The sequence below is a fragment of the Odocoileus virginianus genome, chromosome 21, assembly GCF_023699985.2.
Source record: "Odocoileus virginianus isolate 20LAN1187 ecotype Illinois chromosome 21, Ovbor_1.2, whole genome shotgun sequence".
Classification (NCBI taxonomy): Eukaryota; Metazoa; Chordata; class Mammalia; order Artiodactyla; family Cervidae; genus Odocoileus; species Odocoileus virginianus.
The window spans coordinates 22,590,301-22,615,657 of record NC_069694.1 but is presented as its reverse complement, the minus strand read 5'-3'; the positions used below and the strand labels follow the sequence as shown (position 1 = coordinate 22,615,657).

Sequence of the window (25,357 nt, the reverse complement as noted above, 5' to 3'; positions counted from 1 at the left end):
GATGGAATTTGTTAGGATTCTCAAAGGTTACATCTTTCTGCTGGGTGTTATCACAGAACCAAGCAGCTGGGGAAGGGAGGGGCATAGAGGAGCAGGGATTCTAGTGGAAGAAATTAGCATGAGCCTGGCCTAAGTAAAACTGGTCAGTGGTTGGAAGAGACAATAAAGGAAGCTTTCCTTTACTAGACAAGAGGAGATAAATGCCGAATTATTAAGTTAACTGACAGCCAGCCTCCTAAACAACATGAAGAATTTATCGTGGGATCTGCAAGGTCATCTCCATGTTGGATAGATCCAGGGATAATGTTCACAATCAAACAGTGTGAACAGAGGGGAATGTCCTAAAGGTCCTTGGTTCTGCAGGCCTTCAGTTGCTAAAGGGTGGAGAGACTGGAGAGTGTTCCCAGAAAAAGGACCGGAATGTCAGCTGCGGAGGCACTCAGGGGGCTGGGGGGTGGGGGTGGCATAGCTATTCGCTGAAGGGTAAGGAAGCTCGTCAGCATTTTACTAACTGCCACGGTTGGATTGGTGTGCGTCAGCTGAATACTGCCCTAGGCAGACCAACCTGTAAGAAAAGCATGGATATTTTTTTAATCAATTTAATTGGAGGATAATTACTTTATAATATTTTGATGGATTTTGTCATATATGAAGAGTCGGACACGACTGAGCAACTTCACTTTCACTTTTCACTTTCATGCATTGGAGAAGGAAATGGCAACCCACTCCAGTGTTCTTGCCTGGAGAATCCCAGGGACGGGGTCGCACAGAGTCGGACACGACTGAAGTGACTTAGCAGCAGCATGCATGCCTCCCCAGCTTTTTCTGAAACCCCCTCCCACCTCCATCCCCACCCAATCCTTCCAGGTTGTCACAGAGCACCAGTTTTGGGTGCCCTACTTCAGCAAAGCATAGATTTTTAAGAAGAACCTAGAGACACAGAGACTAAACAGAAGCTCTCAATGGTATGGGCAATACAGGAGGAAAGCCCAAACTGGGCAGTGATGGTAATAAAGAAAGTAAAGGCAGGACAAAAAGGATTCAAAAAACATGCAGAAAACAACTCCAGTTAGGCTCCTACAGCTGAGGACTGCCTTTTTACGGGTTTAACTTTATATGCTAGCATGTTCTCCCATCCAAGGGCAATACAATCAATATGACATGTTCAAGATGTCTAGTTAGTCCACTGATGGCATTAAAAAAAAAAAAAGCACAAGCAAAGAAGAGTAAAAACTGCCATCATATAAAGTCTAAAATGTGAAAGTTTTCCGTTAAAATGCTAAGGCACTTTGCATTGTCAATGCAAAAATTTTTAACTGACTTTTGCGTCATGAAGAGTATGTTCTTATTCACTCGGTGTAAGCATGTCCATCTATGAAGCATGAATAATAGTGTGATGCATCCTTAGTTTCTGGCCACAAGATGATCTTAAAATGATGGAACAGTATGAAATTGACAAATTTAAGAGTGTTCATTTAAAGCTTTCTACTTCAGCAGGTAGAAACTCTCCTTACCCAGAGGGGTAGGTTGTGAAATTGATGAAATGTTGAGTTTCATCATTTTTAATTCCTTCCTACCAACTGTGATCATCTAAGATGGAAGGGTTCATCAATTTTAAGTGTTCCTCAAAGACACTTCCCCCCACCTTGTGGGCTTGTGTGTGATGCCATTTCGATGCCTTCCTCACTGTTTTTCCCGATACTCCCCCTAAACGAACGAGCAGACATTAAGAAGTTGCACTGCTAGGTGCAGACGCTATCCGAGAGCCAAGAGTGATAAGCACATCTTGCTGATTTTCCTCTGAATATACGGCATCAAGTAAATGCATTATCATTAGGCATTCTGATACAGTTGAGATAGCTGTCTTGGGCAGTGGGAGAACTTAAGATTATTTCTAAATTAGGCAAACTGGCTCTCCTTATGGAGGTCACAAGTGTAAAGCATGACTCCAAACCCACTCCAGTATTCTTGTCTGGAGAATCCCATGGACAGAGGAGCTTGGGAGATTCCCAATCCACAGGGTTGCAAGAGTCGGACATGACTTAGCAACTAAGCCACCACCAGACTAAACCACCAAAGTATGATAAAATATACTAATTCTTCATTTATCCATTCACTCGTCCATTCAGTATTTATTGTGCTACCCGTGTTCCAGGACACCTAAGACTTATTTGATTACTATGCAGGCATCAAGACTGGAATGCCTAGAATATCATTTGCAATATAATTAAGAAACGAACTATAAAAAAAGAAAGTACTGTGTAATTAAAAACCACCAAGAACACAATTACACATAGCCACAAAAAACTCGCTGAAAAAACACAGTTCCATTAGGGTGTCAAAACTGTACTTTCACCATTTGCTTCAGTGTAGTTTAATAAAACACGCCTAAACTCCCAATTGTAAAAACCAATAAACATGCTTGTAATTTTGCTTGCTGCAGTGAAGTCACTCAGTCATGCCTGACTCTTTGCAGCCCCATGGACTGTAGCCTACCAGGTTCCTCCATCCATGGAATTTTCTAGGCAAGAGTACTGGAGTGGGTTGCCATTTCCTTCTCCAAAGGATCTTCCCAACCCAGGGCTCAAACCCAGGTCTCCCACATTGCAGACAGATACTTTACCATCTGAGCCACCAGGGGAGCCCCAATTTATAAACACACATGTGTGTGCACTTCTATGCAAAAAATCTTGATATACAGCTGGCTTGATTAAATGCCTGGACTTTCCCATTAGGCCCAGGAGCACAGAGCCACAGGCACTGAATACTTTTAGGAAGTCTACAAAAATGTCTTCATGTCTTTAAAATCAGCAGCATAAAAATGAACTTTAAAGTCAAAGAAAATGTCTTAATATGTAACTAATATATTCATGCTTTTAAGACTCCAGTCATAAAATTAAATTTTGATACATTCATATGCAGAAACGGGTCCAGAGGGCAAAAATGCCTAGGTCCATGAAGGCCATGATGTGTTCCTTCTTGGTCTGAATTTCTTTCAAAACAAGAACAAAGGCAATTCTAATACACTTCTCCCTCCGAACAAACTTTAATAAAATTATTTTTGCAAAGCAGAGCATTTAAGTGCAGTCACCCTCCATATCCTCAAAGGACCGATTCCAGGATCCTCTCAGATACCAAAATCTGTGGATGCTCAAGTCTCTTATTTAACATGGCATAATATCTGTATATAACCTAGGCACACCCTCTGGTATACTTACTTTAAATGATGTCTAGATTACTTATAATACCTACTGCAGGTGTTACACAAACAACTGTAAATATAATGCAAATCCTATGCAAATAGTTGCCAGCATGTAGCAATTAAGTTTTGCTTTTTGGAACTTCTCAGGATATTTTTTTAAATTGGATATTTTCAATCTGCAGTTGGGTTGAACCTATAGATACAGAACCTATGGATATGGAGGTATTGTATTCTACACGAAGTCTTAAATGACTACAGAATATAACGTACCTTCAGAGCCAGACTTGAAAATGTATTCGAAACGTTGCACTTAAAGCTCAGCTGTTTATCCAGGTTTCCATCGGGATCTCGCCTCCCATAGTCAGACAGGCCTGTCCGGTCAGTGGCGGCCACTTTCTGGAACACGGTACATGTCATCCCAGTGAAGCCAGTAGCCTTGATGACATAAGCTTCCAGAGCAATATTGGGTGAATACTTCAAAAGTCAATCAAACAGGAGTTACAAAAGATTTATAACATGGGGGGGAAAAGCACTTTAAAAAACTTTTAAACACAAAATACTACATAAGCTAGAGGACAAAGCTTGAGCTCTTACTAAACAAAGACACTGTGTAGATAACTGGCAGAATCAAAAAAGATGCCAGCTACAGAAGGATGTCCTAAAATAACAAGATAACCACGAAGACGAAAAGAGTAACTCATGAAGTATGGAAGGTCAGATATAAATGAGAAGTCGATTAATAATCTGAAGAGGAGTTGCAGGAATCTATAAGCTGAAAATGTAAGTATCCTGATTAAAAAAAAAAAAAAAAACAGAGAAATCAGTGGACCCCCTTAATGATCTTAGTACACTTAAAAGCTGCCTTATTCAACACTTCATAACATCTTTACACTTCTTCCTTTCACAAGAACATCAACACTTAGCATTAAGTTTCACCAATAAAATCTTTATACAGACTCATGGCAAAGTTTTCTTCAGAAAAGGAAGGGAGGTGCTAGTCCAAATAGAAATAAATGAACAGGTTTTGAAGGGCGAATTAGGCCAGAAAAGTCATCTGAAAAAGATGGCACCTGTCCTGACAATTTTAAGCAATGCAAGAGTGCGACTGAACTCGACAGTCTACCAAAACCTGGGGTCTGCCGATACAACCAACCATCCAACCCATGTCCAGGAGCTTCTGGCACCACTCCCACCTGTCAGAACCACGACCAGCCAACATGAGAAGTGACAGGCTGACCTGTTTCTCTTACATCCAGCAAGATGACAGGATGTGCTGTAAATTCCAGAGACAAAACAGCATCTCCTTCCTTTAAGGATGGTTAATTCTATGTTTACTACGGAGGCAGGGCACCATTCTATGTGCCATATGTGGACAAAGTTCTCCTTTAAACATTTTTTTTCTAAACATAGGACTTCCATGTAAGGTGTCCAAAATCTATCAGGAAGATTAAAATCTTTAAATATAAGAAGGTAGAATGTTTTCAAGTACCATATATATAGTAGAAAATATCTGGCGGTTCCCCAAATTTTTAAGATTAAGAAATCTTTGCATTTAGTTTTGCCCCACAGATGACACAGTGTGAAAAATCTTACTAAATTCAATCATACTTACCTGAAAATTGTATTTGAAATTTTTTATTAATCAAAGACACATTATAATTATGATAAATATGTGAAACCTCAGTTGAAAGAAAACTGCCATTTTGAAGTGCCCTTGAAGCCGTGTCATCAGAAGATATATTGTTTCTCAGGAACTTTTTTATACTTTGAAATGGTGTGCAAATACCCCCTACGCCCTCTATTATACCTGTGGGTTCTCAGGAGAATGAAGGAAACTCTTTGTGCTGAGTAATAAGCAAGGCTGAAGCACAGGATGGAAAATGGGTTTAAATGATCTGGGAGGACCAAGTGTGGCCCTCAAACTGGCAAGCTCATTTCTAGTAAGGTCATAGAGAGCACCTACCCTAAACTATGCTGTCCTCACAGGAGCCAGTCTAGGCCTCCATCCTGTTTATTATTCAAGAAAGTAATACTAAACTTAACTGAACAAAAGGATCAATAAAACACGGCCTCATCAAAAAGGTTCCATCAATTAATGGAAAGACAGTAATTTTGAATTATATAAAATCACAGGAGGAGGTAGAAAACATTCAACGAATCCACTAAAATAGTTAGAATGTGAAAAGCATGGGCCAGAGCAGAGTATGACTGCTAAAAGAATAAAATAAAGCACTATTTATCATAGTTCCCACATTTATCATATCTACATTTTAGAACAAAAAAAGTAAGCAGTACACCAAGAAATTCTGCACAAACAAAATTTAAGATTATTTAACAGAGTGATCACTGCTGTTGGTTAGTCACTAAATCGTGTCCAAGTCTTTCATAACCCCCTGGACTGTAGCCTGCCAGGCTCCTCCGTCCACGGGATTTCCCAGGCAAGAATACTAGAGTGGACTGCCACTTCCTTCTCCAGGGGATCTTCCCAGCTCAGGGATAGAACCCGCATGTCTGCACTGGCAGACGGATTCCTTACCACTGGGCCACCAGGGAAGCCCAGGAGTGGTTATTACGTTTAAAAAACTCACTCCCCCCCAAGCGGAATTGACTGAAAAATGTCAATAGGTTCACAAGAGCTGGGGGGAGTCCTAGTTCCCTTCTGAAACTGAAACCTGGGCAAGCAATCAAGCACTGTCTCAAAATATTCTTCAGGGCCCTGAAGTCAGCATGAGCTAGGATGCCCGATGGGCATGTGACAGGAGGGCAAGGCTATGGAGGTCGTATTTGTGTTGCAGAAAGTGTCAGAAAATGAGATGGTGGTAACTGCTCAAATTACAAATTAAGCCCAGTTACCAAGAAAACAGACTATTCAGAAGCAAAACTGCCTTTTTAAATGTCTGAGAACAGGAAATTCTGTAATAATCAGCAGTAACAAAATACTCACTCCATAATGGGGATGAGACCTACCTACTTTGAGGTTAAAGCTGATTTCAATGAACCTTTTCCTTATAAACCAAGGATAACGTGACACTTACTGTTGAATAAACATGAGCTCCGTTTGCCAGTCGGTATGTGGCGATGCGCTGCAGACATTGAACAATTCTACTGCAGGCTCTGGCCTCCCTCTGCGCCAGCCCCAGGACACGTTCATCAGCCAACATGATGTTACTTGCGATGTCAACCATCACATCGCCGAGCTAGCAGGCGTGCAGGAGAGAAAAGGAAGATCTTTAACGCCCACACAGGAGGCTTTACATCATCAAAATCTTAATGAGACACCAAGATGGGCATTCAGTCTAAATTTTCACAGGAAAACCCAACAGGCACTTCACTCATTTCTCATTAAGGCATCCTCAGACAGGAAGAGCACAGTCATTATAACCATTTGGTAATATTTAGCTCAAAACAGTGTACTCACGTAACCACCAAATCATCAGGGAAAAGAGCGACATGTAGTACTCAAATTGACAGGTTGGGGGTGGAGGGTGCAGTCAGGGAGTCGGAGGGAGAAAGGCATTTATACTAATCAAGGGGAAGAAAATCACATGATTCTCAGAATAAACAGATCTCAACTCTGGAAAAACACTTACCTTCTTTTTGCGTAAGTGTTACTTAATACGATCAAGAAGTATCTGGCGCAACATTAAATCAACTATACTTCAATTAAATTTAATTAAAAATAAAAGAATACACTGGCGACCTCTTTAGCATCCTGTCATGTTTAAAACTCTAGGTCTGTCCAACTACTGTGAGTTCTGTGTATGCGCTGGGCCATCACGTGAGTCTGTGCACACATGATTCCCTTTCCCTTTATCTCAAATGAGCTGCTTCTTCCCTGTCTCCCAATTCAAGGGATGCTTTTAGATTCAGATGGTCACAAAAAGAAATGAATCCTCAAAAGGGTCCACTTTCCCACTGCTTGTTTCATTTCCTGAATTCTTTTCATTAGCTCAGTTCATAACTTACAGATGTGAACATCTGTCAGGCAACACCAGTGAACTATCGATGGGCTGTCATTGCTGGTGACTTGTCCGTCTCATATCAGAGAAGTGCACTGAACAGTCCAGGATGAGGAGACAGCCTGTTGCCGGGAGGGTCTCCTATTGAGCAAAATGTTCACGAGCACCAGAGCACACCAGCGTTCTGGAGGTAGCGCTGGAGGACTGACAAGCTGGCAGGTCCTCTAACCAAGAAAAAAGCCTCAAAAGCCCCAAAGCCAGGCCAGACTGCCAAGGCCATTTCAGCAGATGTCTTTTCATCACCCCAGAAGAGCCCAGCTGAGCTTTTCAACCCTGTTCTGCCTCCAATACCCTTCCCAGGGTGTGTAATTATGAGGGCTCAGGTGGGTCTGGAAAAAGATCAGTCCTTCCCACCCATGCTTCATCTCAGGAAGAAGACAAGCCTGCGGAAATCTACTGGATTCCACCCCCGAGCCGTGGAGCAGGGCTGGCACCTTCCGGACCTCCTTCCTTTATTTGTGAAACAAGGATAATAACCATCCTGTCTTTTCTGAATGTGGTGAAGATTAAGCTCCACTAATAACTATAAGGCTCCTCAAACTATGCCTTGCACATGGCAGGCATTCAAAACACAGCTCCAATTTTACTGCTCCTTTTTCTTTTTTTTCATTTCCATCCCAAAATAAGTCTCTTTGAGAATGACAGGCTCTAGAAGAAGTGTTAAGAGGGGTACATTTTTAAAGTCTATGTGTTCATACATAAAGAGGAACAATGTACCTAGCAAAACTGCCTCTTGCTCCTCTGTAAAGACCCATTACCTCATCCAATTCAAATACAGTTAATTGACTTCATACTGCCTTACCATCATGTGTCACAATTCTGTCCTTATTTTAATTCCAATATAAACATGTTGGGGCAGGGACAGCACAATATCCTACTTTTATTCATACTCATTCATTAGTGTAACTCCTCGTATAAAAGCCAATAGCTATATAATACCCATTCACTCCCTGACTAAATATTTATTGAGGACCAAGGTGAGCCAGACACTATCCCAAGCAATGGAGATACAGCAGTGAGAGAAACATAAAAGATCTATTTTGGAGTCTATATCTATCAGGAAAATATATAACAAGCAAGTAAATACATTTTTTTTTAAGTGACTAGGTTGTGATACCTGCTAGAGATGAAATAGAGTAATATGACAGATAGAATTTAACTGCAAAACCCAATTTTAATAGACTCACATATTCTCTCAAGAGGCAACTCATTCCAACCCAAGACATGAACAAGATCAACTGCCAAAGAATTAAGAAGAACCTATAATCAAACTATGTAGAATCCTGAGTCTGTTCGTTTGATACAATTTATGAAAACACCGGACTTTCCTGGTGGCTTAGATGGTAAAGCGTCTGCCTACAATGCAGGAGAACCGGTTTCAATCCTTGGGTCAGGAAGATCTCCTGGAGAAGGAAATGGCAACCCACTCCAGTACTCTTGCCTGGAAAATCCCATGGACGGAGGAGCCTGGTAGGCTACAGTCCATGGGGTCACAAAGAGTCAGACACGACTGAGCAACTTCACTTTCTTTTCACTTTCATGAGAACACCAGCACCACAGAATATATTCCTAAAAACAATAGGCACGGGGGTAAATTTCACTTCAACAGAAATGCTTATTTCTGGAGTCATGAAGATGGGTGGTGACTCCTGCATATGTGAATCAGCCACTTATACAGCAACTGGAACAATAACTACCACCTCTTAATGGGAATTCAGAGAAGCTAGAGAATTTGGTTACATTTTAACCTCTTATTCTTACTTTTCAAATCTTTATTTTCAAACCTGTATACAAAATAAATAAGAGATGACACTGTACGATATGTTCTATAGCTATCAGAAAAGAGACGGCCATTGCCTGCAAAAATTTAAAAGATAAAATACAAGAAAATACCAATTCTTCTCCAAGGCACTCCTCAAATATTTACGAAGTATTCAAAAGAATCAGCAATTTTACAACTAGTTTGGAAATTTCTTTACAAGTTTTACATGTATGGGCTTTATGAAAATCCAACATGAGACCTAACTGACACATCATCTCTTTTGAAAAGCTGTTTATTTTTTAATCAAGGAACTACAGCTATGGGTCACTAACTAATGCCAGCCAAGGAATTTGACATGTGTCAATAACTGTTAAAAAAAAAAAAAAAAAAAGAAGTATTTCTAAGAAGGTATAGAGCTAATATAAGTGGTTGCCCTAGTTGTGGATAAGGTTTTTTTTCCCCCATTATTTCATTATAAATGGCTATGAATTAAAGAAACGGTTTTGTAGCCAAAATATACCCTATAGCAAGCAATCATGAAACACTACATGCTTCTGGAGCTTGGTTATGGAAGTAGTTCTGAACCCTTCACAGTGGCAAAAAAGGACACAAAAAGGATAACAGTGCATGAAAAATTACACTGGATTAAAAAAGCACCCCTGAAATGTGACACACAGGTACAGTTTAATAACTGCAACCAGTGTGTTGGGAAGCACCATATTTCTCTTCGACCACATTCCCTGAAGGCCAAGCCTGCCACGGAAGGGTCGGAGGAGTCAGGCACCTGCTCTGCCATCTGTCACACCAAAGGGTGAGGATCAAATGAAAACACTGTGAACGCACTTCATCCAAGATAAAAGGGTAAAGAAATGAAAACGCCACATTAAGAACAATGAAACTACTAAATGCCACCTGTGGTAAGAGGCAGAATATTTCATGTTCTTTTCAATATTTATGTTTGCAATCCCAGGCAAAATTAGATTAAAATCACCTGTAAATTTCATGAATGTCTGATGTTGGTCACGAAACACACAATACATAAACTCAACTTGAATGTATTTGATTTTAATGTAACAGGAGTATAAAATAACACTGCAGCGGGAATGCTTACGTGCCTTGGAGTTAAGTTCTCCTGGGTTAACAGTTCAACCATCCCTTACAAGTTAAATGTCCATAGCAAATTATTTATCCTCTCCAAGTCTCTGTTTGCCCATTTGCAAAATGAGACCAAGAAAACTGCATGTAATGTCTCATTTCAGAATAAACTTGAAGAAAGAGAAAGAGAGAGAACAGAAGGCAAATATCTTCATTAAGCAATTCATACAGTTTTTGAGAAAAGGCAAGAAATCTAGGCCCCTTCCCACATTCTTGTTTCAAGCACAAAGTCAGCAGGGGGTACCTCGGCAATTCTAATAACCAGAAAAGCAAGAAGAATTAGAGACACATATACCATAGGGCAGTAAGCTAGGAAGTTGTCTGGGGACAGCTGAGATGGAGAGGGAAAGTACAGAACTGACACACAGTTCAAACTCGACTAAATAATAACTCAGCTGATGTCATTATTTTAGTTCAAGGAAACTTCATGTTTTTTTCCTAATTATGAATAACTGTATTGATATCATTCCCATCTCAAAGTATGCTTACTGATTACTTTAACGAAGAAAATGCCCTGTTGTGAAAGTCAACTTTTAAGAGTGTGTTTCTGGCATTAGTAACCAGCTTCAGCATCCTGAGGGCCTGGGGACCCCAAGCTGAACGCTGCTCAACTTGACAAGCAGTCAGTGTTCGAAAGATCGAAACGTGATGATCATCAGGACTATGGCAAAGATGAAAGCTCTGATATCACTCTGGTGCAAAAATAAAGAGGATGACAATGGGAAAACAAGTGAGAAGGGAAAGGATTGAAAATAATGTCACAGGAATAAAAGTTGCATTTATTCTCTATTGCCTTACAGAAAGTATCTGAAGTAGCCTAGCAAAGTTTAAAAGATAATTCTTTTTAAATTAAAACATACACAGAGAGTGAGAAAGTGTGTTAGTCACTCAGTCGTGTCAGCCTGCCGGGCTCCTCTGTCCACAGAATTCTCTAGGCGAGAATACTGGAGTGGGTTGCCATTTCCTTCCTCTAGGGGATCTTCGTGACCCAGGGATAGAATCACGGTCTCCTACACTGTAGGCAGATTCTTGACTCAAACAAGTTAAAATACACATCAATGGCAGAGTTAATGGGACTGGGGAAAAACTGATTCTTGACATGTTTCTAGTCAAGGCAGTGAAGACAACTGTTCAATTACTAACGAAAAGGAGAATATTTCCTCCAAGTAGACAGTCACTTTCATAAAGAAAATTCTTAGAACACGTGAAGAGCACTATTAAAGAGATACCAAGTGAAATGCGCAACACCTCAGCCATACCTTCACAACAAACGGAAAGGCTTAACTTCTACGATCCCTCTAACTCTCCCACTGGAAGCATACCTTGTTTTTTTCAAAGACAAAAATGGACATGCATCTCCCTTTCTGGAAGTATGGAGGACTAAGTACTATGGACAATTCTCCTGACCAAAGTGAAAAATGGTAAAGGGAAAAAAAGTTACCTTTTAAATGCACCATTGACCATTCAGAAAACAAAGGCTCCACAAGAGACCAACAGCAAAACAACAGGAATCTGAAGAGCTCTGAGGTTGAGCTCAGCTGACCACAGACGATGCTTTGACTTCCATGCAAGACCCAGTCCCTGCCAACACAGGCTAACAGGAAAAAACCACAGCATAAAGCTGATAAGCCAAAGGGGACACCAACAGGGTCAGGGCCAACCAGCATTAAACTAGCCTCCTGGAAGGAAGGGAACAGCAAGGAAACTTGAAACTTGCTCATCTTGACTTTGGCACAAGGGAGGAGGTAAAAAAATCTCTTCCCTGTCAATCTGTCAACACAAGTCGACCTTCACACAGGACTGGTTTCTGTAGTCAGAGAAACCTCAAGCTGAGAACTACTCCCCCTAACCCTGACACAGACCCCCAGCACCCAGCAGAAGCACATAAGAATCCCACTCAGTAATGATACATCATACCATTCTCATGAAGGCCACTCGTCACCAACACGAATCAGCACAGTTCTGGGGGCCCCCACCGATGTATAACCAGAAAAACAGGATGTATTTTATACGGGAACAGACCAGCCAACTGTTACCTACTATCTACAGTCAAAACCGTCTGTCCAGAAAACCCCACAAAACCAACTAGAAAATTATATGAATGAATTTCATAAGGAAACCAGACACAAGGTCCACATTTTAAAAAATAATCAAGGAAAACTGAACACAGATTAGATATTTTATAATATTAAGGACTTAGAGTTCATTTGGGTGATATAATAACCATATCATGGTTATTTATTTCTATTTATTTATTTATTTCTATTTTAAAGTTGCTTACAATTTAAAAAAAAATTATGGATGAAATATGACACCTAAAATGTGCTCTTAAATGTTCCAGCATTGAAAGACAGAAAAACACAGAACAAGACAGAGACAGAGACGTGTGGAGAGGGGAAGAGAGAAGGAAGGAGGGACAGAAAACATAAAATGAGTGGACAGGAGAGATGAAGCAAGACTGGTAAATACTGAGAATTGTTGAAACTCAGTGAAAGGTAAAACAAAAGTGTTAATAATAATATTCCTTCTCCTACACGTTAGGAATTTTCTAATTTAAAAGAAGTGTCTGAAAAGTTCTTAAAAAGTTAAACCCAAACAGAACATTTTTTTTTAAAAGAGGTAAGGATAGAAAAGAAATATACTACAGCGGTCCTCAACGTGGGAGACCTGGGTTTGATCCCTGGGTTGGGAAGATCCCCTGGAGAAGGGAAAGGCTACCCACTCAAGTATTCTGGCCTGGAGAATTCCATGGACTACAGTCCATGGGGTTGCAAAGAGTTGGACACGACTGAGCAACTTTCACTTCACTTCACTTCACAGTGGTGCTCAAAGCCTGTGCCAAAGACTTTGCCCAGTATCACCTGGAATTTAGTGGAAATGTGAAGCCTCAGGCTACCCGCACCTGGTACCTGGTACCAATCATGGGCCCCATGCAAGTTTAAGAAACCATGTTCTCAGAAGGATCAAAAAGCCAGAGGCTGGGTCTTTGAAAATGTTAACAATATCAGGAAGTCTAACAAGTAAGATCAAGGAAAAAAACATTAAAAATATTGAAAATAAAAAAGAAACTCACCAGTACAGATGTGATTATACCTTAAAATGAAAAAATGAAAGAACTTTAAATTTTAAAAATTCTGTATATAAAAATCTGAGGTGCATGCCTTACATATTTAAAACTGGAGCACAGTAAGAAAACTATAACACATAACTAACTCTAATCTTCATAAATGTTCTCATCTTTTAAAATGGATATATGTTTGTTTTCATTAGAGAAATCACTACAGTAAATATGGAACACACTCTGACAGATAACCTTCAGCTCTTTTTAAAACACCCAGTAAATACCTCATTTAGATCTGGCAGTTTGATAGTTTTCAGCACTCATGCTAAGACAACAAGAATACCAGCTTGTGTTGGCTAGACTCAATCTCAGGTTGTTTATGAAAAACTCCACAGCACAACTTTTTGGATATAATACAAAAATCAATTTAATTGTCCAATTATGCTATATGCATTTTAAGATACCTTAGCATAATTTTATGCAGTGTTAATTAACTTAAAATGGAGCCCTTAAGCCTCATGACTTCTTCTTAACATAGCAATAAACAGGGAAAGCTTTGGCCTGCAATTTTAAGCTTCCAAAGAATCAAATGTCTGTCACTGCATCAAAGGTAATATTACATTTATATCTCAATTGTTCAATCCTGAATAATTTTCTGTTCTTCTATTTATACTTAATAGGTTGCCATCATTTGTTTACAAAAATAGTTAAAATTTCACCTTCTATGTCAGCCAGTGAAAGTGACAACAATCTCCTTCAAATTAAGTTTTTAGATAAGTAACTAAAGCAGTCTGGTGATTTTTTTTAAAGGACTTCTCTCTCAGCTTCTGAGACCATAAGAATGTTACTTTTCATAGGGAACACATGTAAGCCTATGGCTGATTTATGTTGATATATGGCAAAAACCATCACCATATTGTAAAGTAATTATCCTCCAATTAAAATAAATAAATTAAAAAAAAAGAAATTGTGGGAATTCCCTGGTGGTCCAGTGGCTAAGACTCTGCTCCCCCTCTACAGGGGGGCTGGGTTCGATCCCTGGTCAGGGAACTAGATCCCACAGGCCACAACTAAGACTCTATGCAGCCAAATAAATAAAAATAAATGTCTTTTTTTTTTTTAAAGAAATTGTGAATGTCTGTGTTGTAATATATACAACAAATGTCCGTACAGTCAAAGCTATGGTTTTTCCAGTAGTCATGTATGGATGTGAGAGTTGGACCATAAAGAAAACTTAGTGCCAAAGAACTGATGCTTTTGAACTGTGGTGTTGGAGAGGACTTTGAGTCCCTTGAACTGCAAGATCAAACCAGTCAATCCTAAAGGAAATCGGTACTGAATATTCATTGGAAGGATTGATGTTGAAGTTGAAGCTCCAATATGGTGGCCACCTGATGCGAAGAACTGACTCATTGGAAAAGACCCTGATGCTGGGAAAGACTGAAGGCAAGAGAAGGCGACGACAGAGAATGAGATGTTTGGACGGCATAACTGACTTGATGGACATGGGTCAGCAAGCTCCAGGAGCTGGTGATGGACAGGGAAGCCTGGCGCGCTGCAGTCCGTGGGGCTGCAAAGAGTCGGACACGACTGAGTGACTGAACTGCACCTGCATGCTGTTCATCTGTAACATACAGTACTGCACATCAACTCAACTTCAATTAAAATAAGTAAACAAATGAAAATCCCTCACACGCACAAAAAAGAATGCTAATTTTCTAACCCTATAAAAAGTATATCCTAGCTTTGCAATGATAGAAAGTTTCACCTATATTTTCTCACTTGCGTACACTCTGCAAGTTAAACAGAGCAAGCATCATGTCTCATTTTAAAAATAAAGGGTCCATGATTAGTAACTCACAAACCAGGTCCACTTCCAATCCTCAACAAGATGCTTCCCCCTGAGAATATGACAAAGCAACAAAGATCCAGACCATTCTTCCCTCACAGCAGCAACACAATGAAATGTACACCGCAGGGCATCACACTGCTGCTCCGGAGCTGGGAGGTGTACAGAAGTCCTTCACAGCAGAACAGGGCGGCAAGGGGATAAAGTTCAGTCTACCACGGGATGGCAGGACCTTTCCCTATGTCCAAATTCCAAGTGCCATCCCAATTACTCTAGTGACCTGAAACATCCGCCTCCATGAATAACTTCTAATCATGTGGGCAGCAACCCGTGATTATACTCAACAAGGGAAAGCAGGATTACCACAGGGCCAGGATTCACACGGCTCCTCCCAGCACCAGAAAAATTCATCATGGGAAGCGGGCTATGGCCCAAGGACACAATCAAGCAAGGGAACAATTCGTTAGGAAATTAAGGTCTGAAGTTCAGATAACAACAGTGAAATGCCATGTCATCATTAAGTGGTCTGGTGTCCTGAATCCCATTTATAAACATGTCACTATTTTCTTTATCAGCTACACTACATCAAGTAAAGTACCTAACGTATTAGAGCCGCAATTTCAAAATTTATCACCAAAATGCCAGATATTAATAGATGCCACATGTGAAAAATTCCCTTGGTTTAATTATGTAGAGAAACAAGGGATATTATTGGGTTGGCCAAAAAGTTCGTTTGGGTTTTTCCATACCACTGTGCATAAAAAGCTGAATGAACTTTTTGGCCAAACCAATATCATCTTTTAGCACATTGATGAATCTGAGATGCCCTACATAAAGAAATATATTAAGACTTTGTTTAGTCCAGTGTTTTCCCCACAGTACTTTTGAAATACCATGACACAGCAAAGCTCTTCTAGAAAGTAAATGTGATACAGTAGAAAACTGCTGGATTAGACAGCCAAAGTTCTTGGGTTGTTTTCAGCCCTGCATAATTTAGCTCTAAAACCTTAGGTAAATTATTTAATTTTCTTTAGGCTTCAGTGTATGACCTAATCTAGGTTTATTCTAGCTCTAAAATTCATTTTTACGTGACTCCATCACAAGAGAAACAGTTTATACAAAGCTCTCACCTGGCTGGAAATAAAGTTTAAGAATATGTTAATCTGCAGCTAAAAACTTATTCAAAACATTATTTGCTGCTCACTCATTCTGAAAACAATAGTTGTCAAATGTCTTCGCCTAAAGGGTATCATGTGGACAGGAATTCATAGCTTTAACATGGCCCCTTTTCAAAGTCACTAAATTTTCATGCCTCGTGTATCTTAATCATTTGGAATTTTGTTTTAAAGGTGCTAAAATAGTCTTACATTTTCTCTAATTTAAAATTAAATTTAAAAAATAAATAAAAGAATAAAAAAGACTCTACTTATTGTAAATTGTTAAGCATACAAAGATTTCTTCAACCAGTAAATTTAAGTGGTGATTTTAAAAAAAACAAAGAAGGATGAAAACACACCAGTGGGGAGAAGGGAAATCCCAGGCAGCCTGAGAGATGCAGCCTGACTCACACATACCATGGATGCAGAAAAAGCTGCTTTCTCACAGGCTGGTTCTGCCCTACCCTGGTACCTTATTTCCAAGAAATAACAATCCACCTCTACTTCTCCCAACAAGTCCACATGACAGATGGAGCATAGGTTTCTCAATGACAATTTTGGGAATGAAAAGGTATGTTTAGTTCAAATACAGCAAACATAAATAAGCTTTAAAAATAGAGTCAACTCTATCACATGACCATTTGCTGACATATTATCTGCTACAAATCTGAACCAGAAAATACCTCTTTTGATTTTTCCTCTTTGGTAAATCTTCCAAATTTCTCTATCATTTCAGCCACAAATATAACATCCATCTTGTCCGAAAAGTTGGCTGCTTCCACAGTGTAAGCTAATAATTGTCGGGCTGTAGCCACAGCGTTGGTAAGATTGAGGGGCATCTGTATTAAAAAGGCAAAAAGAAGTACTTAGCAAGTGAAGTGAAAGTCGCTCAGTTGTGTCCGACTCTTTGTGACACCATGGACTGTATAGTCCATGGAATTCTCCAGGCCAGAATACTGGAGTGGGTAGCCTTTCCCTTTTCCAGGGGATCTTCACAACCAGGGATTGAACCCAGGTCTCCCACATTGCATTTTACCTTTGCATTTCAGAACATGGCAATTTCAAAACTCTTTATCACCGATTCACTATGCCCTTCCTAAAATGCTTTTTCCAAAACTGAGAAGACAAATTTTATTGGAAACTAACTGAAGGAATTTTCTTTTTTTAACTTAGAATGAAATAAAACAATACATAAAAAACACATGAGGGAGAGACTTCCCTGGTGGTCCAGTGGTTAAGACTGTGCTTCTAGTGCAGGGGATGTGGGTTTGATCCCTGGTCAGGCAACTAAGATCTCACATGCTACAGCACAGCCAAAAGATAAAAATAAACAAAAGTTTAAAAAGAAAAAGAAAAATCACGGACGCGGCCTGCACCATCTCTTCATCTCTATCTATCTAAATCCTATATATACTCAATTCCAATTGCCTAGTAACACCTTTTCCAAGTATTCCAGGCAGGAGGGATCAGTATCTCCCCTGGAACTCCTGCCACTTGGGAGTACGAACCACTTATTTAGTACTTATCTGTACTGCCATGCACGGCCTGTGATGTTCTACATTTGTTTATTATTGACTTAAACACAACCCAGCACCAGTCATTACGAAAAGTGTGGATCAGGCATAAAGACGCGAAAGAAAATGTGTAAAAGAAACCACCCGCCAGGTGCTTATAATCGGCTAAGGTTTAAAAAGAGAGAAGCAGAGATGAGACAAGGCATGCTAAAAGGAGAGCATAACAGGGATCTCTTGTGACAAAGAGATTATAAAAGGAACTGAAGAGGGGGCCTCCCAGGGGCTCTTGAAGAATGGTTGGGATTCTGTTTGGGGATACAGATGACAAGTCAGTCAAGTAACGGCATAAAGCCAGGCCATGCCTGGCAAGGAAGAGGAATGCCAGAGAAGGCCTGGGATACTGGTTGAGAAGAACAGGTCTGATCCCGAAGGCACAGTCCAGGGAAGTACAGACACCAAATCCTTACGCTTCACTAGTAGTAAAAAAAAAAAAAAAAAAGAAGAAGTATGTATTTGGTGTGAGCACCACGTCTTATCAGCAACCTCAGCAGACCTGAAGACTTTCCAGTTACCTGATTAAACATATAGAGAACTCTAGTGACATCATTCGCATACTGGCAGCGGGAGTAATCATCATCCGCCCAAAAGCCCCCTCGATCACATCTGCGCCAGGCCTTTCTCTCGTCCTGGGCGTTCCCAGGGTAGATCCCACTGCCGTGGGCGTTCCGAGTACACTGCAGGTACGCGGTGATGCCCGCCAGCGTTCTGGGCCACCTAGAGAGACGAAGACACAGAGAACCTACACTGAGACAAGTAACAGTGGAGGGAAATCAAGGATCAGGACATGTCACGCAGACTCAGAGGAAAATCAAGGAGAAACAAAACTCCCCTAATAAAGAAGACAAAAACAAAAAAAGATGAACTAAAACCATTGTAAGCTATCCGCTGAATAAATTTTTTAATGCCATAACAGAATATTTTCCTAAAGTATTCCAAATATAAACACGGAAATTGTACCTTATCAAGCAGAAAAGAAAAATGGTGCACCAAATGGTCTTGTTTCTTTAATTACTGTTACTGTATCATTGGCTTATATAACCATTAGGTATATAAGGTCAGAATCTTTTCCAATATGAACAGAACTTGGCCTTTCACAGAAAGAGAGTTAGTATACTTGTAGAAAGGACTGCCATCCTTAAAGAGGCCTGCCTGCAATGCTGACCCTTCGGTGGCACCCAGGAATTTGGGGCTTTTTGTGTTCACAGTTAACTGGTAAGAGTGATTCACTTTACCTAGACAGTCTGGGGAAGCCATATGGTGTGCGCTGAGCACCTGCTTTCATCCTGGGGGTCTGAAATTTTGGAATGAGATAGACAGAGGTTGCCTTTAGGAACATTTCCCAACAGGAGTTTTGGATGCTGAGACTCCAATGGGCTTCCCTGGGCAAAAACACAATACAGAGGCTGCTGCCTTTTCAAGGCTGGAGGAGGGGTAAGCTCTGCATGAACCTCCTGGGAGGCAGAGATAATCAAGAACTTCCACACTGATGGCCCCAGAATCCATCTGTGTCTTTTCCCTTATTATCCGGCTAGGTATATTACTACATCATTACATCTGAGCTGTGACCACAGCCGCATGCTGAGTCCTGTGAGTCCTTTCAACAGACTTTTGCACTTGGGGGTGGTCTTAAAAACATCCAATAACATATACAACTGAATTTATCTGACTGCAGCCCAGATAAATTGCATAGGTACTGTGCAAGTGACTACACCAACCTGCTGGCGTGAAATCAGCACTAACTGGACTGGGAGAAATCTTTGTTATTTGAGCTCTATTTCTCCAAAACTGGGAATGAAAATAATGTATTTAATAAAAGCTACAGATGACTTACAACATACGAACTTCTAAATTATAATATCAGCCACACCAAAATGTAATGCATTATCAAAAACTTTATAAATAGATTAAGCAATGCTAAACTAAATCTTATTAATGCAGTGGAAGTTCTAACTGTATTATATCTTAAGGGGTGTCAAAAGATAAATAATTCATTAATCAGTTAAACAAATCCTTCTTCTATTTTTAAAAATGAAAACACTCCAAAACTAAGAGTAAAGACAGATAATATAGCATAAATAGAAAATATACTATGATTATTTAATAAAGGCATTGAATGTAACAAAATTAACAAATGGTATCTATTTCACTTCAACGTATATTGTATAAATATTACAAGTTAACAGTTAATCCACATAAAAGACTTACCTGTTGGCAACAATAAATTATGATTTCCACACACTCATATCCAGAAAAATTTTAAACGGGGGAGGAGAAAGGAATATCAAAAGGCAATTAAAAAAAAAAAATCTATGAAGAACTAGCTGAGCTAAAGTTGTTATTGCTTCTTCACCTTGGACTTGAAAGAATAACAACAAAGAGTTCTTTTTCTTGTCCTTAAAAATCAGACTTATAGCCACAAGGCAGCAATGATACCAACCATAGACAATGTAAACTGTGTATTCAAATATCTCTATGCTGCTTTAAAGAGCTACATATTTCTCATTTATATAAACTATAAACTGATTATTAAAATTCTGAACATAAAGCATTTTAGATAAATAATAAGTTTAAACATAATGTTTTAAAGCAACTTTGAAAGTAAGGAGAGTCTAAAGTAAAAATTGTTAACACTCACAAATTCTAAACTTTCTATTAAAAACACAAAAACAAAAACACAGCATTTAACTCAATCCGCTTATCCTAACATAGTCCAGCACCAGTGGCTTCCCAGCTTTCAGGCCACCTAACAGCTTTCATTTCTCAAAGTCCCCTTGTTTAATTGCTAGAAGAACCATACAGAGGAGGGAAATTGGGTGTGTGTTTCTGCTAAGTACAAGTCTACCAACTGTCTGCAGTTAAAACTGAATTAACACAACAAAACCTTCCAAAGGCCATCCAAAAACAGCCCCTTAGAAACAGGAAATGCTGTTAACCTGTCTGAATTTCACACTATCTGAGTGGAATTTCCAAAACGTTTCCTAAAGTAGTGGTTCTTAACTACTACAACAAAAGTAGAAAATAAAAATAAACACTTCTGGCTCAACCTTCAGAGACTCATCAATCAATAGATCTGAGATAAAGTTCAGGCACCTGTTTTTACTTTTAGTCTGCATAAATGGTTCTGAAATCACCATTTTAAAGAGTAGTCCTTAGATATGTAAGGATATGCATGTGAATACATTTCTCAAATTCTTACTGAAGACAGGAGACCAATTACTTCCATCTATGGCTTTGAGAATAAAAAGAACTGGGGCAAATCGGCCCCTTTCAGCACCCTCCAAGTCACTGACCTGAAATCTCCTTTATTGTTCACCACCCTCTCAGGAGGGCAGTACTGCGCAGAGCTTTCTAAGACCACAATATCCACGGTTCTCGTATTGTTCCCACGCTTGGTCTGGACGTGGCAGCCCCAATTTCCAGTCGATCCAGCCTGAATATTAGAAATGGTTAGGGCACTGCATGAAGAAAGTTTAAAGAGAGAAAATATGGTTAGGCAAGAAGGGAGACAATGTGCTCTTCGATCATGCATTTAGCAAACATGAATGTGCACTGGAGGCTAAGCCTTTGCTAGATAAAAATGAATTAAAAAAATGATCCCTCCGTTTAAGTGCTTCAGCCAAGTCAAGAGCTGTAACGTAAGAATGAATGGAGGGCAGTGGCATGGAGACTCCAAGAAAAGGGAGAGCGGGCCATGCCACGGAGGGAAACCGAGCGCCAGACAGAAGCATCACGGCACTGTCTTCAGCAAGACTAACGGAGAGGCCATGTGCTTTCAGCTTTGTGTCTAAGTTCGTTCATATCTTTTCCTTTAGATCTCACATATAAGGGATAAAAACAGAAACAGACCCACAGACATAGAAAACAAACTTCTGGTTCTCAAAGGGAAAGGAGGGAAGAGGGATAATTGAGTTTGGGATTAACATATACCTACTACCAACAAGGACCTAGTGTATAGCAATAGTTTAATCAATAGTTTGTAATAACCTATAAGGGCAAAGAATCTGGAAAACATATATACACACACAAGTGTAAGTGAATCACCTTGTTGTACACCTGAAACTAACACAACATTGTAAATCAACTACACTGCAATAAAAAAAGAGAAGAAAAAAGATAAAACATAACAATTAAAAAAACTAATGGAGAAGTTTCCAAGTTACATCTACCTTTTCAGATTCTAAGGAAAATATTCAAGCATGAAGGAGAATAATATAAAATGTGTAATTAATATTTAAAATGAAATATGGAAAAGGGGCGAAAAGCTATCAAGTCTCTAAAAAGATTTAATAAATTACCAATTAAGGCTTTTAAAAAAGTATCTTTTCATTTAAAAGTATACTTCAACTTATAATAACAGCTATATTTCTGAAGAGCTGTCAGAAAATTCAACTTTCAAGATGACATCATAATTCTCTAATATAAAACCTATTAATTAAAGAGCAAATGGCAGAATCTTCAATTAACCTTTATTCCACCCAACATGATCTACTATACTTTGCTTTTATGTAGATACAGATAAATCATTACACAAAAAGCATGTATCATTTTAATTAACTCACTAAAGAATGTCTTAAAGTTAATACACATTTTTGTAGCTTCTTAAATCATTAATGGCTTACACAACAACAAATGCTCTAATAAAGACTTTGAGGGACTGTGATTCTGAACCAAATAAAATGTTTATCATCTTTACCAAGTTAAACAAATTAACACATTGAAATAAATATATTCAAGGTAAAATGACACAGAAGAGTTTGACATTAAATTTAAATAACCAAAACTCTGTCAACTAGAATTCTACTTTATATGACTCTACTGAACCAGGAAAAAGTATATAAAAATTCTGGGCAATAAAAAGCATTCTCTAAACCAGAAGTCCCCATATTTTCTCAGTTCATGGTACCTTCATAACTAAAATAACTTTCACAGTGCCCCAGCCTAAAAGAAACACCTATGGTGATTGCAATGACTATACGAAATCCTAAAACTGTGTATATACGTCCTAATACCTTAGTAGCCATTAAAAAAATTTTTTTTAATAAATATTTCATTCTTACATAATCACAATTGCTTCCTAATGAGTTATGCATGCTTACTGAGCACTCCAAAATTAATCAGATACAGATCAGACAATGATATCTCTATTTCTTGTTCCAAAATGATTTTCATACAGTACTTGATTTGCACCATAGTAATTGTCAAAATACCAGTATCTAAGATATGACACAAACGAAAGGGATGCAGCATGATGTAACATCAGCACCCTAACTGCCTGGAGCTGGTAGCTGTGAGATGTCCACAAATGTCCAGTTATCACTATGCTCAAACACTCAAAATACCCCGCAGCACCTCTGTACACTCACCGCAGTATCCCAGAGCATGTCAGCACACCCTCCGGGGAAATGGTCCTAACATTATTTAAAGATAACTTCCAGCAATACCTTCAATGTCTAAAACCAATTAGCAGAATAAACTTTTCAAGAATCCTCAACACAACACGTTAGGAGACTTAAGGACAAGGGGGTAGCTTCAGTTTCAGCGTGCAGTACAAATACAAACTCCAATTCTAACTAATGAAGGCCCAACGACATGCAAAGACCAATGAAGAATCAAGAGGTCTATGAAGTTAACCAATCCAATAACCACATATTTCCTTCTCCTCCAACTTTCTATCATAGCTAACTCCGGGTAAAGGACTTCCCAGTCTTCATGTGAAAGATTTTCACTTTGGTAAGTATTACTACCAACAAAAAAATGTTATGCGAAGTTACTATCCTTTGAATTAATTCTTTTTTAATGCTAAAGGAATTTAGATTAAGTTAAACATGACTTACAGAAATGAATTTATAAAGTAAATCCAGTTACTTGTTACAAAATTTAAGAAGCCAAGCTTGAAGCTCCTGGAACTATATTCAATATCCTGTGATGAACCATAATGGAAAAGAATCTGAAAAAGTATATTCATATATATATATATAACTGAGGCACCTTGCTCTATAGCAGAAATTAACACAGCACTATAAATTAACTGCAGTAAAATTTTAAAAAATAAATTAAAGCTTTTATTCAGACAAGAGTTCTATTACATTTTTAAAGCTTTACTGTTGTGAAAGTGAAAGTGAAGTCGCTCAGTCATGTCCGACTCTTTGCGACCCCATGGACTGCAGCTTTCCAGGCTCCTCTGTCTGCGGAATTCTCCAGGCAAGAACACTGGAGTGGACTGCCAGTCCTTTCTTGGTTCCTATCAAACCACACTCCCTACAATTAACAGCTGTAAGCTGCAGACAAACTACAGTACGGCAACTATCTGAACACATGGTAAGTGATCCAAAACCAGTAGAAGCCAAAGAGGAACTGACTTTAGGAAGAGGAGATTGGCACTGGGGAGTAACCAGGAAATTTTTTTTAATGACTTTTGCCCAAGGGCAGGCATTATTCAAATAGAAACTCAAAATCTGAGTGGTTGAAAAATCAAAGGACTGAGGTGAAAGGAGCCTGGCTAAAAGCCCAAACTTGTACATGTACAATTTACCCAGTTTTTAACTGATCCCTGACCTACATGCAGACAGGGCAAACACCACGCAGATTTCAGTGGCTGCCTACCATACAAAAGCCAGATCTAGGAGTTTTAGCTTAACCGAAAGTTAATTGCTCAATGAAACAAAATCAGCTGTCTTTGAGAAGAATACAAAAGAATCCAGAGTCAGGGTTCAGCAAACATTTTCTTTGAAGGCCACAAAGTAAATACTTCAGGTTTTGCTGACCAAGAAGTAATACTGAAGGTATCTGTGTAACCATTTGAAAGGTAACTATTTAAAACTATAAAAAAAAAATTCACAGGCTAGATTTGTCCCATAAGGTGTAGTTTGTCAGCTTCTCCACAGCAAATCATTCACAATATCTAGGATACAATCCCACATTACCAGACATAGAAATAATACTTTTTAAAGTAGAAAATATAAACCATATTCATAAAAAATAAGCAGGGTGATGACCCCCATGTGACCCAGATACTAAAATAAGAGGCAAGGATTTAAGGGTTTCTACTATAAAAGTTCAAAGACATAAATCAAAATCTGCTTCTAAGGAAATCTCAGAAGAGAAAGAGAAATTATGAAATACAATATTCAAACCTCAAAATTCCTAGACCTGAGTCTAAACTCAGAGAACTATTAGTTTTTTGGTTGTTTTTTCATGGTACTTTTGTAATATTACATAAAGTGCCTCAGTAGAAAGTTGAGAAATTATAGCTCTATACTTAAATATTCAAGTTGAGGTCTAACGTCATCAAATTGATAAAAAGGAAAGAAAAAAACACAGAAAAGGCTTGGAGAGATACTCAGAGACAGAGGCAGAAAGAAGGAAAGAGAAAATTCAATGCCTGCAGATTAACATATCACCAAAATAAAATACAATGAGTGATAACATTTTTATTTTTATCCTGTTTTTTGTACTTTAACTTCATTCGAACTAACTACTGTGGAGCTTGCACCAAACATGAGGTTAACAGGTGGTATACTGTTTTATACTAACAGGATGAAAAAAGGCAGTATCTTAAAATACAACATTAGTCATAAG

The 25,357-nt window shown here is 38.9% G+C and overlaps 1 protein-coding gene across 2 annotated transcripts in view; it reads right to left on the bottom strand.

Moving 5' to 3' along the window:
* Positions 1 to 25,357, bottom strand: part of ADGRA3 (adhesion G protein-coupled receptor A3) — a 123,709-nt gene that overhangs the window by 37,833 nt on the left and 60,519 nt on the right. Inside the window, exons 8-12 of one of the 2 annotated variants that reach the window (XM_020915663.2) lie at positions 21,070 to 21,234; positions 18,292 to 18,493; positions 16,889 to 17,044; positions 6,238 to 6,399; positions 3,473 to 3,676 (exon numbers count right to left, since the gene is read on the bottom strand). In XM_020915663.2, coding sequence (XP_020771322.2) covers positions 3,473 to 3,676; positions 6,238 to 6,399; positions 16,889 to 17,044; positions 18,292 to 18,493; positions 21,070 to 21,234 — 889 coding nt within the window. The remainder of the gene's footprint in view (positions 1 to 3,472; positions 3,677 to 6,237; positions 6,400 to 16,888; positions 17,045 to 18,291; positions 18,494 to 21,069; positions 21,235 to 25,357) is intronic. The other variant, XM_070452090.1, reaches the window with a different exon arrangement.